Raw genomic sequence first — 16,482 nt, 5'->3', positions numbered from 1 at the left:
AGTTCCTTCATAATCGCCTGAGGAATTGTGGCATTATGACCCCAACTCCAAGGAGTAGTGGTTACCTCAACCCTTTCAAGAAAAGCCCAGCAAACTTTGAAACCGCAACCATCAATCAAATTGCTGACAATCTGAGCTCCTCTATCCATGCTCAACCCCTTCGCAAAGCCCTACTTTGTGTAGACCTTCTCATCCCGATGAGAGTTCCAGCTTTGGCCTCTTCAACGCCGCTTCGTCTTCGACTCAAAACAGTGATCATCTCTTCATCCGTTGATTTATTCATGGAATATGCTGCGATATCTCTTGACCTCACAGGTTCCAAAGTGCTTGTCAGCACTTGCTTCATAACTCTCAAGTCCCCTTTATCGTGTGCCTTTATCTATCCCTACTTCCTTGTTGTTGATAACTTTGGAAATTCTCTCTTTATGGTTTTGTTTAAACAATTGCTTATGCTTGTATGGTTTTTGTTCAAATAGAATGAAAATACATGTTTGTTCAAAAAAAAAAAGTCTTTAATCGTTTTATTTTTTAGAGACTACAATACTATTTCTAGAAGAAGAAGCAATTCCAATATGTATATAGCTTTTACGTAACGAGTATCTCAAAATAATGTTCTTAAGATTATTATTGCTCGATATGAATTTTCTATGTTTAAGGTGAAAATGTAAAAAATATATTAAATTCATTCTAGAGAAAAATAGAATTTGATGGACTTTTTTCATATACATTTCTACCTAGTTAGTGCACTGCAAAATGATGATTTTCAGATGGATTCGTAGAAAACCTTCCATATTTTTAATGTGGATTCTGGAAGAAATACTTGAAAGGGAAAAGTCTTAATCTGATCTTCAATCGTTAGTTTTCTTAGAGACTACAATAATATTTCTAGAAGAAGAAGGTTAAGTTATTATCGGTTTAAGAAACTAACACATAATATGTACCACCCGAATCCAAATATATAGCTTTTTAAATAAGGAGTATATCAAATGTCCTAAAATTATGATTGTTCTATATGGTATAATATATTTTATGAACTTTCTTTGTTTAAAATGTTAAATGATTTTTTTTTTGAATACATCTCTAGCTAGATTGTTACATATAATTATATAAACAAAATGATGAGTGTTCTAATTAATATCAATATGTGTGAAAAAAACAGATGAGAATTAATCATTTATAAAAATATATATATCAAGGTTAAATTTTTCCGAAAAGTTAATATTTTTTTTAAATAAAATTTCTGATTTATGATTACATGGTGCTTTAGCGACAACGATCAACTGGTTAAACAAACCCGATACAGAGAAAAAAAAATTACAAATTACAAAAATTAAAAAAATTAGGTAGAGTAGCTTCGAAACCATATCTCGAGGAGGCCTTAAAGCTTTGGTTTGTTGTTCCTGGCTAGGCAAGTGTTTCGAATTCTCTTGTCGAGGTGGGAGTAAAGTCCTTCAACTGGAGTGCGGATGTTAGTGTAAATCCTTGCATTCCGCTCATGCCAGATTATGTACACGACAACCGAAAAGATAATATAGTAGACCTTTGAAAAATTGGTGTCAAAATTACTCGAATGAAAACTGAAAAGTAAAGATACGATATAGCAAAAACGAATACTGAAAAACTAAAAATATGAAAATGATAGGGTCGGGTTTCTTGGTTGGGCTACATCATATTAGTCGGGTTCGTCTGTGTATACCGGCAAATTTTTGTTGATTTTTTGGTTACTGCGAAACAATTTGAACTTCACATCTTTTTAGTTCGGTGTGGAGATTCGGATCACCTAAACTTAGAAAAACAATAAACTAAAATAATAAATAAATTAGATTACTATTTATTATTGATCTATGATCCCATGATACCCACGTGGTCGTGTCCATTTCCTAATTTCTCGGGAAATATTTTCATATCCATAATTTCAGCCAATGATTTTAAAATAATTTAACTATATATATTTTGCTATTCCAATAAACAAATGTGTTTCGTGACAAAGTCGCGTGGAATCCAAATATAGTAGGGCATATGGAAAATGAGAATGATTATTGATCTTTGTTATTAATAAATAAAAATAAAAAAATCAAATGATCATTGATTAAGTTTAATGATTGTTAAGACTCTATCCTGTCCATGTAATTAGTAAGCTGAGTGTCTTAAATGTATAATGTCTTTGTGGTTGAGAGAGAAACATATTGTGCGGCGGTATCTCTTATCTCTGACCAATTCTATTCCATCTCTTATTCCATTTATTTGTTGTTGTCATAGTTTTATCCAGAGAAGTAGCTTCGAATTTGATCATGTTTTCATATTTTGTAGATTTATTTATTTTTTTTTTTTGAACTAATCATATTTTTTAGATAACACAAATAATCAGCAACCAAAAGTATTTCTGCGTGGGTTTTGGATTGTCATATTAGAATTTTCCTATAGCGTTAAAGTTTTGAATAGTAAAACACTCTTTAGATATATATCCATCACCAAGTGGGCTCTTTTACTTGCCTTTTGTATAGTTAAACTTATTTATATAGCAACAATCAAAATTCAATCGTTAGAGATTGTCATATAAATGAATAATCTCAATAAACATTATTGAAACTTGATCAAATGTGACAAAATTGGATTATTATGAAAACACAAGAAGAACCATGATGCATGCGTTATTAAAAGAGTAAGAGACTAAAGTCATTAATCATGTGTGGTGGTGAAAAAAAAAATCCTTTTTGGGGAACTAAAGGGAAACGATTCTAAATCGGTGGCTAAAACTTAAATACTGATGGTTGAAGCATCAAAACAATTCATATCTACGTACCACACATTTGCAGGAACATTTCATATTCGATATTAAGTCTAACTTATATTATTAGTTTATCCAGCAGTATTCATTGAACCTTTATGGTGCATTTAGCTTATATGTCCATGTTACTACCTACTCAATCCTCAAGATTTTCTCTTTTCGTCTTTTTTTTTCTTTCTACAATCTTGTTTGATACTTGGACTTGTAAATCATCAGCTAAGTAGGAACATTATAAATTGATTATTTCCTCTATTATACAAGAAATGTCGTTTCGATGTATTAATATTGCAACAATGAGTTTAATTCGTTTAGGTTTTAGACTTTTAGTTTAAGTGAGCTTAATAAAGGCATTAGGCATATAGGTCGGTCCTATTTTTGTGCCGTATTGTCTGTTTCATGCATGGGACTATATATCGCAATCAAACAAAATTTTAAAAACATATCATATTCGACCCATGAGGTTGGTATATACAGTAATAAGGAGCAAAAATATGAATCTTCTCGAGTTTAAGAAACCGGTCCAAACCACGCATTATGCCAATAGCAGCATTATATTGAATATAAGGATCCGAATCCGATTACTTGTAAATATATGTAACGACTGCATCACTCAGGTAAGAAAATAAAACGTAGATACATCGAACATACATCAAACGTAGACGCGTCCACTAACCGCGATTCAAACACGTACCGACGTACGCATTTGATCGAGCACATAGGATAGGAGCTTCGACGATGTCGACGCACGTGACCATGTCTCTTCCAAAGTCAACATAAACATACCGCATAAGGATTGAGACTCTTGCGGTTTTACTACTTTTCATAATTTAAAAATTTTACGTGTTTAATTGGTAACCTAATGGCTAAATTAAAATGTCTCTCGTTATTAACCAATTAAACCTACAAACCGAGACCACGAAACGACAGAGAAACCCCTTAGACACTTCGACAGGGACAAGGTCCAATTATTAATTACTTTGAATTATTGGCTTATATGCCTTAGTTATAATTCTCTTAATTAAGTACTTCTTAATTTTGTTGACCTACCAATATTTTTACAAATTTATATAACCGGGCGTTTAATGTTGAAATCCACACTAGCATGTAAATTTTGCAAGTAAAAGCTAATGACAAAATTTTTTGAAATTATCGGGTCTTTGGCTACAACTGCTAAAACCATGAGTACTTTTTATTTTTGAATAAAAAACCATGAGTACTTTACCATAGCTCGATCTGTAATTACATTGTATTATCTTTCGAATATAAAATATCTCAACTCGTAGCATTATTTATATGGAGTATTAAATATTGTTAAAATGTAAATGATGCACGCAAATATGTCGTTAAGTTGTATGATACAAAAAAAAATTTGCCCCACACTTGCAATATGAAGTGTTTATACTTATATTCCAAAAGTTTGGTTGGTTTAATTTGTCCTCATTTAATATCTAACACTTGTTGCTCGGGCCTACTTTCACTACGTATATTGAAATTTACAAATTTATACTATGAAAAATTGTTATTTATACAACGAACTTTAAAGTTTTAAACATTATCATGTTTGGTTTTTTTCTTGGAAACTAGAAAAAAACATTAATTTAACTACAACTAGGATTTAACCCGTGGTACATCACGGGACAATTATTTAATTTTATTTATAATAATTTTTTAGCGGTATTTAGTATAGTAATAAAATTATATATTTTTTATTTTAAATATTTAAGCGGTGATACAATTATTCTTAAAGTATATAATTTTATCAGGATAAATCACTAAATTATGAATTATAACTGTTTGTATAATGTATAATTAATCAGAATAATATTTTTTATTTATTTAAAATAATACTATATTATTTTTTTGTTTGATATATAATTATTTAATTTAACTGATTGTTTATTTTTCACTATATACAATTTAATTATTGATTTTTTTATTTTTTTTTATTTTTGGACACATATATAGAAAAGAAATTTGCTATTAATAAGAAACTTAAGTAGAATTAATTAGTTTCTATAAAAAAATGATTTTATTACATCTACCATATTTTACTTAATGCTTTTAGTGCAATATTGTAGGGACTAAAATTTTCAATAAGCAAAATTAAAAGAGTAGAACCCAAAATGTACTTCAAAAATGTATATATAGATTTATGAATATAAACTTAAATGGTAAATTAATGAATAATGATGCAATAAAGGTTTAAAGATGAGATCACTAATTATTAGCATTGGATAAAAGGAACGAACATATGTCAAACAATATAAACATAAATGAACTAAAAAATGGAAATGATAAAGAAGGGATAAGTCTAATATAATTAAGAAATGAGATAAATTTAGACTTTTTAAAGATATGCTATGGAACTTAATATTTTCTAAAAAAATACCAACATTAGCTTAAGGTTATTAAGCTTCTCGACCAATGATGAAAATTCCAATAAAAGAAATAAAAATATTATTCTCATTTGTTTTTCTTTAAAAAAAAAAAAAAAAAAGGAGCGGCCGTTTTTTTTTATATAAAGAAGATAAGCAATTGGAGGTTGAAACAACGCTTTTTGTCTCATCTCATATCTCTCCTTCTTCTTCTTCTTCTTCTCCCATCTCTCTCTCTCACAAATCAAATCTTTTCAGGCGTAACGAATCGAATCATAAACACTTAAAAAGCAGAAACAAAAACTAAACCGACCATAGAGATTCGAAGGGTTCTTCTTAGTTTCGACAGATTCTTTATCCGTTATAGTTGTTACACTCATCTTTCCTCTTTTTGTTCTTTATAAAATCATCCTCCTTGCTTCTTTATTATTCTGGCCAAAACAAGATTTAGGGTTCTTTCAAAATATTTGATAAAAGAAAAATGGGTGTTGAGAAAATGGTGTGTTTGGCTTCTCGCACGGGTCGTCAGTTTCAGAGATACAACAAAGGTCGTCGTCAAGTCGTTGGGTATGTTCGTTCATCTTTTACATATAGATCTCTGCTTTTACCCCCCAAAAAGGTTAAATTTCTTGGTTTCTGAAACGGAAGTTTTTTTTTTTTTTTATGGGCATTTGCAGATGTGTTCCGTATAGATTCAAGCTATCTAACGATGGTAAAATAAGTGACGAGGTAGAAGTTCTTGTCATCTCTTCGCAAAAAGGTCACGCCTTGATGTTCCCTAAGGTATAAATATAACAAATAAACAAAAAAAAATTTGGATTTTTATGTTAACCCAAAGACAAGATTTGTCATTTAGAGGTTGTATAATTAATTGTAAATTATGAATAAATTTATAGGGTGGTTGGGAGCTTGATGAATCTGTAGAAGAAGCTGCTTCAAGAGAATGTCGTGAAGAAGCTGGAGTTCTTGGCAACATTGAGGTATTTAAAAAAAAAAAATTAAAATCTTGTTTTTTTTTTTCTTGTTTTGTTTAATACTTGTTGTTTTGTTTTGTTCTTAATTTTGTTTTTTGGAATATTGGCAGCATCAACTTGGAAAATGGGATTTTTTAAGCAAAAGCAGAGGAACATACTATGAAGGACTAATGTTCCCTATGCTTGTTACAGAACAACTTGAGTTTTGGCCTGAACAACATCTTAGGCAACGAATCTGGGTCAGTTAACTAATCTTTGTTTTGTTTTGATATTTTCGAAACATATCTGAGGAGCTTTTGTACTGATTATTAGTATGAATTTTTCCGGGGATTACAGATGAATGTAACGGAAGCAAGAGAAGCTTGTAGAGATTGGTGGATGAAAGAAGCATTAGATGTTTTGGTTGAGAGACTCTCGTCACCAATGAATCAACCAAAGGAAGAGAAGACTCTCTCAATCTCTATTGAGACAATGTGCTGATGAAGTCATCCATGATTGCTACAATTGCTGATTTGCGATGGGGAGTTTTTATAAACTAATGGATCCTCTGTAGGTATAAAATAGATGATGGGTTTCAAGTAGTTATTGAGACAGCTAAAATCAGATACAGAGCAGGAAAAAAAAAAGAGATGGTAGAGTTTTTTTAGGTTATGGTCCTCTGGAGCAAGTTTTAACATCATTGTGATTTTAAGAAGTCTTGTGTGTTTGTGTTTATAATGTTTCTGCAAGAACTTCTTAAGGGTTTGATTAAGTTAAGTAAGAGGGAAGAAGAAGATAATAAACTTAGAGTGCAAGCAAAAAACTGTACAATTGTGTTTCCCTCTTGTTTATGTTTCCTCTCTCTCTCTCTTTCTTTTATTGGCAATGGAGACATTTTGGTTTCAACTTTCATGATGATGCTCTTTGTGATTATAAAATTATGCAAGTAGGTGATACGTGTTGTGATGTGATTGATTACAAGAAAGAAACAAAGCAGGAATAAGTTACTCCAACCATATGCTAATATTACTATATGAAAAGCAAAATTGTCCTTTTCAAAAATTTATTGTGAAAAATATAAAAATAATGTTGATGAGTCATCATCATCATCATCAATTGGCTTTATCTTTTTGGAAAATTTTGGTTCACATTGTGAGTAAATTTGTTCTTTTCCCCAACTACCTATTCATTGTCACCAACCAACATCTTAGTTCTTAGACATGAAGTTAGATGACAATACATAATTATATAACAATAACTATTATTAGTATGATAATTATTGTTATAGCATACCAAGGTCGTTTGCATGCTATGTCGATTTTACTACCATTAATTTCAGGAAAATGTGAAAACTTAATCCATATTTGTGGAAGCCTCTTTGATCTAGTGATTGACAAATAATTTCTATCAATTATTCATGCTAAAAAATTAAAAATGTACTGTTGAATTCGTACATTTATCTGTGTTTCTGTTCGTTAGTATTTTTCTAAAATACCAATAGTATATTTGTTAACATGCGTTGAATTCATCAATTTAATATCGGACATTGTATAATTTTATTTGAATAAAAAAGTTTGAGCTGAGCAATGTCGGCCTACTGACATGCATACCGTGGGTCCGTGATGAGCTCCATTTGGGTTGGTTGAGGCCCGTAATTTAAAATTTGGGCTATATTGATTCCTTGCCGCATTTGACTCTCTATCTGTTTGCCGATCATATATAAAAAATTTACAAGTTCATATCTCGTTGTAAGTTGTAACTATAATTTATGGACGTAGTGAGAAAAATACAGTTCAGTAATACTCGAATTCTCAATGGTTTTTTTTTTTTTTTTAAAAAAAAACCATTCTTAATTATAAAGTAACTCAATCTCCGGCCAAGGAGGAGACATTACAAGAGAGTAGACTAGCTTTTGCCAAGGCATCCGCCTCAGCGTTTTTAGTGCGAGGTACAAAGCAGAAGAGAATAGATAGAAACCTAAGAGAAAGCAATCTAATATCATTCAGAATTCCATCGAGTTCATTCGCCTGGCCACCGGAGTTGATAAGACCAATAAGATCTTGACAGTCCGAGTTGCAGACCAGCCTTACAACACTCATTGCTAAAGATGCATTGATAGTCGCTTTTAAAGTCATTGCCTCTGCAATAAGAGCAGAAGACGCATAGGGTCAAGTAGTACATCCTTCTTTAGTCGTCCCAGTTACCGGGTTCTTAATGATCCAACCCAGTCCACAGCCTTTGGTTGTCTCTTTCCACGCTGCATCAGAGAAACACAAACAAGCTTTCGGGTGAATCTCTAGATCAGCTTCCTGCCGCTTCAGCTCTTTCTTCTTCGTCGGTTGAAGCTGTAATGCATGCTCCCAGTTCTTAGCTTCCTGAGTAACTTTTAAGAGCACTTCCTTCTCCGACCAAACCCTGTTTTCAAACAGCAATAAATTTTGAGCCTTCCAAAGGTACCACAGAATCCATGGGTAAAGCGGAGCCGTTCCCAAACCCACAGGTGGCAGAGAAATCGACTTCGCTACGGCCTCCAACAGTTTCTTAACTGAGTCCAGGTTCCCCAGGTTAGGCAGAGGAGTTATAGGAGCAAGAGCCCAAACCCTCTGTGCGAATGGGCAGGAGCCTAAGACGTGAATCACATCTTCGTCCCCACCACACCGTTTGCAGAATCCTACATCTTCCACTCCTCTGATTGCCAACAGTTTACCCACCGAGATGGCATTACAGACAGTTTTCCATAAGAACATTTTAATCTTTGGAGACGTGACCACTTTCCACACATTCTTACGCCAACTGAAACTGTCAGAACTTACAGAATCAGCTAAGATCTTGCTCAAGCTATAGCCCGACTTAGTGGTATACTTTCGAGATCTCTTTGGGAGCCACCACAGCTTATCCGGTAACGGGGAGTCACTCAATATCAAACTGAGTATCTCATCCTCATGCTGAAGTATTGGGTAAAACTTGTCGAATAACCTCCACATTCCATTTGGTAGAATCGGGGACATCAGGTCTTTAACTTTCCAAAGAGTTGTCGCTTGTGTAGGTGGGCCCATTAGACACAATGGCAGCTGCCTAGACAACCAAGGGGAGCTCCAGACATTGATGTCATGTCCATTACCAACTATCCAGCCAAGACCTTTTTTGATGATCTCTCGACTATCCAAAAGTACCCTTCAGCCGTGAGAGGCATTAGACAAAGTTTTGACTTCCATAAAGGAGGACTGATGACAATATTTGCCCAATAAAACCTGAGCAAGCAGGCACTCTGGTTGGTTCATCAACTTCCATCCTATCTTGGCAAGAAGGGAATCATTAAAAGTAGCAATCTCTCTGAACCCCAACCCTCCAATCTCCTTTGCTTCAGTAAGTTTCTCCCATCCTACCCAACAAATCTTCTTCTTTCCCGGCTTATCATCCCACCAAAACCTTGTTAACACCGATTGGAGCCTTTTACACAAAGACATCGGGAGCTTGAAGCAAGACATGGCATAGGATGGCAATGCTGAGAGGACCACCTTTAGGAGAATCAACTTCCCTGCACTCGAGAGAAACCGGTTAGATAGTGACAGGGCCCTCTGTCTCACTTTATCCACCAAGGCCGTGAAGATATCCTTCTTTCTTTTTCCAAAGTGCTCAGGTAACCCTAGGTACTTCCCTACCCCTCCTTTGTTAGAGATTCCCAATGTTTGCTTCACTCTCGCTCTCACTTCCATGGGAGTTTTTGAAGAAAAGGTAATTCCTGATTTCTCCACATTTATACATTGCCCCGAAGCTTCCTCATACTGCTTTAAGATTAACATGAGAGTTGCACAGCTGCTTACACTTGTCTTACTAAAAAACATTGTATCATCAGCGAAAAGGAGATGATTAAGCAAGGGACTCCTTCTAGCAACTCTCACTCCTGGGAGGCATCCTGATCTTTGAGCTTTTTGACACAATCCTGACAAAACCTCAGTGCAGAGAATAAAAAGGTAAGGGGAGAGGGGGTCGCCTTGACGCAGACCGCGGGATGGTATCACTTTTCCCATGGGAGCTCCATTGACCAGGAAGGCATAGCTTACAGAGGAAACAAAACGACAATAATAACGCACCTAGCATTTTAGCAATCATAAAGAAGTTGCTACGTTCTCATATATTCTCGAATCATAATGAGACCATACGTCCATACTGGGTCGTGCCTAGACTCCCGGAGGCCTAAGGCAAAAAATAAAAATTTATACATTTCGTGATCAAAAATATTATAACTTATAACTAAAATTAGATATATTTTTTATAATAAATTATAGATAATTAGTACTTTGTTTTTAATCTATGAAAATAAAACTTTATGTTATATACTATAAATATATAATATTATACAATTTTTAAATCTATTTTCTTAATTAACACTTTATATCTACGAAAATACAATAATTTTTAAAAGTATATATTGTAAAATACTAGAGATAAATAGAAATACTTTTTAATATATTAAACAAATTTTTGAAACTTAAGAAAAAGAACATTGAAAATATATATTTTACTAATATATCAAATAATTATTTAAATTTAGGGACCAATTAAAAGGCCAATAAAATCTTAATATTAGGGGCCTAAGGCAAATGCCTTTTTTTTAACTCATATGCACGGCCCTGTCCATACATACACCTAGACAAACAAAAAGAGCAATAAGTGAAAGTCATGTTCCCGACAAAAACACTTCTCTTTATCGCCGTTGTGTCACTCCTCGGAACATTTTCGTTCGCCGCCGTTGATACTTTCGTCTACGGTGGCTGCTCACAAGCAAAGTACTTTCCGGGATCGCCTTACGAGTCCAACGTAAACTCACTGCTCACCTCCTTCGTTAGCTCAGCTTCTCTCTACACATACAACAACTTCACCGTCAACGGTATCTCCGGGGACAGCTCCTACGTCTACGGATTGTACCAGTGTCGCGGCGATCTCTCCTCCGGCTCCGGAGATTGCGCAAGATGCATAGCGAGAGCCGTTAGCCGGCTAGGTAGTTTCTGCGCCATGGCCTGTGGTGGCGCGTTGCAGCTCGAAGGCTGCTTCGTTAAATACGACAACGCGACGTTCCTCGGCGTGGAAGACAAGACGGTGGTGGTTAGACGTTGTGGACCACCGGTTGGTTATAACTCTGATGAACTGACTCGGAGAGACTCGGTGGTGGGTTATCTAGCGGCGAGTAGCGGTGGTTCGTACAGAGTAGGAGTGTCAGGGGGGTTGCAAGGTGTGGCGCAGTGCACCGGAGATCTCAGTGCAACCGAGTGTCAAGACTGTTTGATGGAGGCGATCGGACGGTTAAGATCGGATTGCGGAGAAGCCGCTTGGGCTGACGTGTACTTAGCCAAATGCTACGCGCGTTACTCGGGACGTGGAGGTCACTCTCGAGCCAACGGCTATGGTAATGCCCTTTCTTCTTTGTTCCATTGCTTCTTCTTTTTTGTTTCTCGTAAAGGTTCTTATTTATTTATTTTAAAATTAATTAGTAGGTTTATTTTGTTAATTGTGATTTAGTGTTGGTATGTTTCTATTTTCAAGATTGTTTTTTTTCTTTCATTTATCTTCTTATAGAATTTCTAATTTTTTTTAATGTTATGTAACATATTATGATTGTGTTGTTAAAATGGTTTGATTAATTTTCATTTATGGGGTATAAATTAGGTGGAAGTCGTAACAATGATGACGATGAGATAGAGAAAACACTTGCAATCATAGTTGGCTTAATTGCTGGAGTTACGTTACTCGTTGTATTTCTCTCTTTTATGGCAAAATCGTGCGAGAGAGGTAAAGGTAAATGAAGTGACACATCCCCTACTAACTCATCTTTGTTTTGATTAATTATCTAATAATTAATCAAACATTATCATCACAATCAAAAACTTTTTATGATTAACGGATTAATTTGTGATGGACCCTTGACAAGGCACTATCCATTGGTCCGACGTTTTTTTTCTTTCTAGTATCCTCTAATGTTTTTTTCTTCTTCATTATATATCAGGTGGGAAGTAAATTACGTATATCAATAAAAAGAAAGAATGAAATGCGTAAAGGAGAAAGAAAAGCGAAGAGATTCTTTATATTCTCCACTAAAACTCTACAAAGATGTTTCTTTTTTGACCCACCTTTAATTTAAGTTTTTTTACTATTTTTCAAAATGTATTGTTACGATCTAATCTCCCACGCCCACGATTGAAAAACATCACAACACTTAGTAATACAAACAAGAAGAAGAATCGAGAAGAGTAAAGAACAGGAGCACACGAAGAGATTGTTTACCCAATTCGACACAATCGATGTGATTGTATCTATGTCTGGGGCCGAAATTGATTCGGCAATCCACTATCACAAGGTGATTACAAATCGCAGCAAGCTCACAACGATGGAGTTTCTCGATCTTTCTGTTACAACGAAGATAAAACGATAAAGGAGAGGAAAGAGATAAAAGAGTATAATAACATATACTCTGTGTATGAATCGGCAAAGCCTCTCTCGCGAAAAGAGGTTTCCCTTAAGCTTCTCCAATCCCGGTTCAGCAAACTCCAATTGCCCGGTTATCAACTCCCCTAAACCAAATGACTAAACCAGCCACTTAAGTTGAATCAGAACTGATAAACCACAACATGTATATAGAAAGAAAACTCACGCCGTTTGGATTTGTGATCGTATCTTTAATGTAAGAACATTATATAAAGTGTGACGCATGAAATTTGTTATTGATATTTCTGATTACCATAATCACTTAACGTTGTCGATTAATGTTATACTCCCTCCGTTTGACCCAAAAAAAAAAAAACTATGTGTTGCGGATCCTGACATAAAAAGTGATGAATCTAAACCATGGCGATCAAGCTATATGTCCTTTTTTTTTTCCAATATATATATTTCTTTCAAATAATTACTCTCAGCGCATTCATACTAGTAAAACCTAGGAGGTAGTGTGTATCCATTTCTATTATAATCAATGAAACAATTTTATTGTTATATTTCGATTTATGTTCATACAACTAAGTTCTGAAACCCCCTTTTCATATAATCTTAACTCATCACAACAAGTTCTAACATCCACGATGATTTAAAGTAAAATTCAATGTCAAATGGTAGGTATAGTTGATTGTAGGCCTGCGACTTCGGTTAATTCGGTTGGGTTTTTCGGTTATTCGGGTAATTCAGGAATTAAAAATTCTACCGAATGTAACCGAATACAAGTTCGGTTCAGGTCGGTTACATGTTCGGTTTTTTTCGGGTCGGACAGTTCGGTTACTATGTCACCCAAATACCATGGANTCCACTACTTCAAAAAATAAATCCTTCAAATTCCCTACCAAATCTAATATTTATAGCAAATTATATNTAGAACGATCTAACATTAACATATTGATTCTCACATGTATCCCCTTCAGAATTCTCTTCAGCATTCTCTTCAGTCTCCATGAAGTACTCGTTATAAGCTTGTCTTCGGTCAGCATCTTTTCAAATGCAACCCTAAACTTAATTGCGGGTGTGAGCATTAGATAAGTCGAGTTCCACCTGGTTGCAACATCAAGACATAAGCTTCCTCGACCTACGTTCCCTGTCTCAACCCGCAGNTGTAGATCTCCTTGTCATGTTTCTACTAAAATTGATATGGGTAATAACAAAAATAAAACAATTATGGGTTCTGTTGATTGAGAAAGAAAAAAATAAATCTATTTAAGAATACATAATTATATATATATATATATAAATAGTTAACGTTTTCATACTATGACATAAAACTAAGGTGACAAAATGGTTTATGATAAACTTGTAAATGCCTAAGGTACTAGGTTCAAACCCACTTAGATGCATTTTTGTATTTATTTCGGCTTAGTTCGGATATTCGAATTTCAAAGAAACTAAATCCGATCGGGTATTTAGTACTATCCGAATCCAAACCGAACTGCCTATTTCGGGTCGGGTTCGGGTTTCAGATTCGGTTAAAATGCCCAGGCCTACTGTCTTCGGATGATCTCACATGCTTAATGGCATTTCTGATAGACACTATACTCGTTTTTGCCTTAGATAAGCCATCCCTCACAATCAAGTTTAGGATGTGAGCACAACACCGCATATGAAGATAATCTCCATTCATAACTAAGGCATCAGGTCCTTTTATCATCAGAGCGCCTCAGAATACACTTATAGCCTTGTCATTCGCCTTAGCATTATCCAAAATTACAGTGAAGACCTTCTCGATTCCCCATTCTTCTAGACAGCCAATCAAGTGCTCAGCAATCGTATCACCTTTGTGATCTGTGACAGGGTTAAAACTGATGATCCTCTACTGTAAATTCCATTCTCTATCAATCCAGTGTGCGGTTATGACCATGTAGATACAAGAAGTAGTGGGAGCTACCCAGATATATGTCGTCATAGATACTCTCTGCTTTTCCTTAGCAAACAGTTCCTTCAAAGCAGCTTTCTCTTTCAAATACATACCATAAATATCTGAAGTTGCTATCTTTCTGCAGTGGACCGTGTACATTGGAGGAACGTTGGTGCAAAGTCTCCTAAACCCCTCCGACTCCACAAATACAAACGGAAGCTCACTAAGTACAATCATCTCGTTGACAGACCTTCAAAACAAACCCTGATTATACTTGATTGCTGTCATTACACCACTGCTATCACCAACCAATACATTCTGAGTACTACTCTCTTCGTGCATCTTGAACAACTTACACCTTTTTATGTGATTTTTCATGGCACTTGTTCCATGTATCACTGTGTCACAACCGATCTCCTGACCACAGTAACGACAATTAGCAAGTGCAGGCTCATGCACTTTTTGAATGAAATGCTCCCACACCGGAGATCTATGGCCTAGCTTTTTCCTTGGTTGGGACGGAAGAGGAGAAGTCTCTCGCTGAGTTCTTCTTCTTTTCCCTCGAACGGAAGCACCTGACGGAGCATCTTCTCCATCAACCTCACCAGGCAGAAACGGTTCGTTGTTGTGTTCACCAGAATCGTGAGACATCGGAGACCTGTTCAAAGAAAACACAATTAGACAAACATCCAGAAGAAATAACTACACAAACGAAGAAGACAAACAACACAGTCCATTTATGTCGATTAAGAATACAATTCGACTACTAAGATTACTATGAACTATGATTATGAATCATAGACGGACATCAAAATAAATCTAAAAAACATGCTTTAAACCACTAGTCTCGCAATTTTAAAGACCCAGATTAGGATTCCTAAACACACTATAGCCAAGTAAATAACAACAAAACGTCAAAGAACTTGGAGAAGAAATAGACAAGAACTTGGAGAAGATTTAGAGAGAAGAACTTACCTTGATGATTAAGAACAAGGATGATCTCAGTTTAAATGCAAAAATCAAAGAGGAAATCAAAGAACTCTCTCGATCGCACTCGGAATCGCAGCAGTCGAGAGCAAAAGGTATTTAGGTTCTTCGATTAGGTTAGAACTAATAAAACTGGTTTATTAGCTTATATAGGTAGGATTAATTTTCGGTTATCCGTCGGTTTACCCTCTCCGAACCGAACCGAATATAGAACCAAAAAAAAATTTCTTCTTTCCAATCGGATCACAACCAGGTATATAACCGAACCGATTTGTCCAAATTTTGGTTCAGGTCGGTTCGGACAAATCGGTTCGGTTTGGATTCGCAGCCCTAGTTGATTGAATTAGATACTAATCATATCATACTATAAGAATATTTAGTAATAGAGCTTTATGAAGTGGTCAAGTATATATCATTTTGATTCATACAAAAAAGTATTGGAAACAAAAGCATAATTGGTGGAACAATCGGCTTACGTGACGCACTCTCTATCATCAATTATTCCCCCCTTTTAGGTTCTAAAGTAGATTAAAATTTGTTTGAAGTATCTAACTTCTTTTGTATTTCTTTTCATTTTATGCGTTCGATATTATCCTAGGCCAGAAAGAAGCAGCAACACTATTTTGTTTTCCTGTGGATCAAACATTGTTATATATACCATTTCCTTTATCTTCAACCTTATTTTATGTGAAACAAGGGTTGCTAAAAAAATGTGCCAGTGGCAAATGTGACACTGCATCGTTAGAATCTCTCTGTTGCAATGTTAGAAAAACAGATTCTTTTATATGCCTATATATATCACCACCATTCATCTCTCTACGTCAAGTAATAGCACAGTGTGAATGATTGAAGATAACTAGGTAAGGTTCAGAAACCATTCTCTTCATGGAATATTGGAATGTTTGGAACAACATCAGGGTACCTAACCCGTTGGTGTAACTGTAACATGACAGAAAAATTTACCCAAAAATTTACACAATAGAAAATTCAACCTCTTCAAAATTAAAGAAAGTTTTAAAAGCCAAAAAA

The 16,482-nt window shown here is 34.9% G+C and overlaps 3 protein-coding genes across 3 annotated transcripts; 2 read left to right on the top strand and 1 right to left on the bottom strand.

Moving 5' to 3' along the window:
* Positions 5,329-7,028, top strand: LOC104789931 (nudix hydrolase 17, mitochondrial). Its single transcript, XM_010515594.1, has 5 exons — positions 5,329-5,730; positions 5,841-5,946; positions 6,060-6,143; positions 6,248-6,376; positions 6,474-7,028. The coding sequence occupies exons 1-5, from the start codon at positions 5,645-5,647 to the stop codon at positions 6,615-6,617; spliced, it is 549 nt and encodes a 182-aa protein (XP_010513896.1). The 5' UTR covers positions 5,329-5,644; the 3' UTR covers positions 6,618-7,028.
* LOC109133253 lies at positions 7,982-9,172 on the bottom strand. Its single transcript, XM_019246235.1, has 2 exons — positions 8,341-9,172; positions 7,982-8,256 (listed from the first exon to the last, which is right to left on the bottom strand). Exons 1-2 carry the CDS (start codon positions 9,170-9,172, stop codon positions 7,982-7,984), a joined length of 1,107 nt encoding a protein of 368 aa, XP_019101780.1.
* Positions 10,723-12,267, top strand: LOC104789930 (cysteine-rich repeat secretory protein 12-like). Its single transcript, XM_010515593.1, has 3 exons — positions 10,723-11,523; positions 11,784-11,912; positions 12,121-12,267. Exons 1-3 carry the CDS (start codon positions 10,800-10,802, stop codon positions 12,129-12,131), a joined length of 864 nt encoding a protein of 287 aa, XP_010513895.1. The 5' UTR covers positions 10,723-10,799; the 3' UTR covers positions 12,132-12,267.

The sequence above is a fragment of the Camelina sativa genome, chromosome 6, assembly GCF_000633955.1.
Source record: "Camelina sativa cultivar DH55 chromosome 6, Cs, whole genome shotgun sequence".
NCBI classification, from domain to species: Eukaryota; Viridiplantae; Streptophyta; class Magnoliopsida; order Brassicales; family Brassicaceae; genus Camelina; species Camelina sativa.
This window is presented reverse-complemented; position numbering and strand designations above follow the sequence as displayed.

Bases quoted from the DNA above. Each gene is read 5' to 3' on its own strand.
- LOC104789931 (XM_010515594.1), top strand. From the start codon at position 5,645: ATGGGTGTTGAGAAAATGGTGTGTTTGGCTTCTCGCACGGGTCGTCAG. The intron at 5,731-5,840 runs GTATGTTCGTTC...GGGCATTTGCAG, and splicing joins GGTCGTCGTCAAGTCGTTGG to ATGTGTTCCGTATAGATTCA. The intron at 6,377-6,473 runs GTCAGTTAACTA...CGGGGATTACAG, and splicing joins ATCTTAGGCAACGAATCTGG to ATGAATGTAACGGAAGCAAG.
- LOC109133253 (XM_019246235.1), bottom strand. From the start codon at position 9,172: ATGGGCCCACCTACACAAGCGACAACTCTTTGGAAAGTTAAAGACCTG. The intron at 8,257-8,340 runs GTTGGATCATTA...CTCTTATTGCAG, and splicing joins AACCAAAGGCTGTGGACTGG to AGGCAATGACTTTAAAAGCG.
- LOC104789930 (XM_010515593.1), top strand. From the start codon at position 10,800: ATGTTCCCGACAAAAACACTTCTCTTTATCGCCGTTGTGTCACTCCTC. The intron at 11,524-11,783 runs GTAATGCCCTTT...GGTATAAATTAG, and splicing joins CTCTCGAGCCAACGGCTATG to GTGGAAGTCGTAACAATGAT.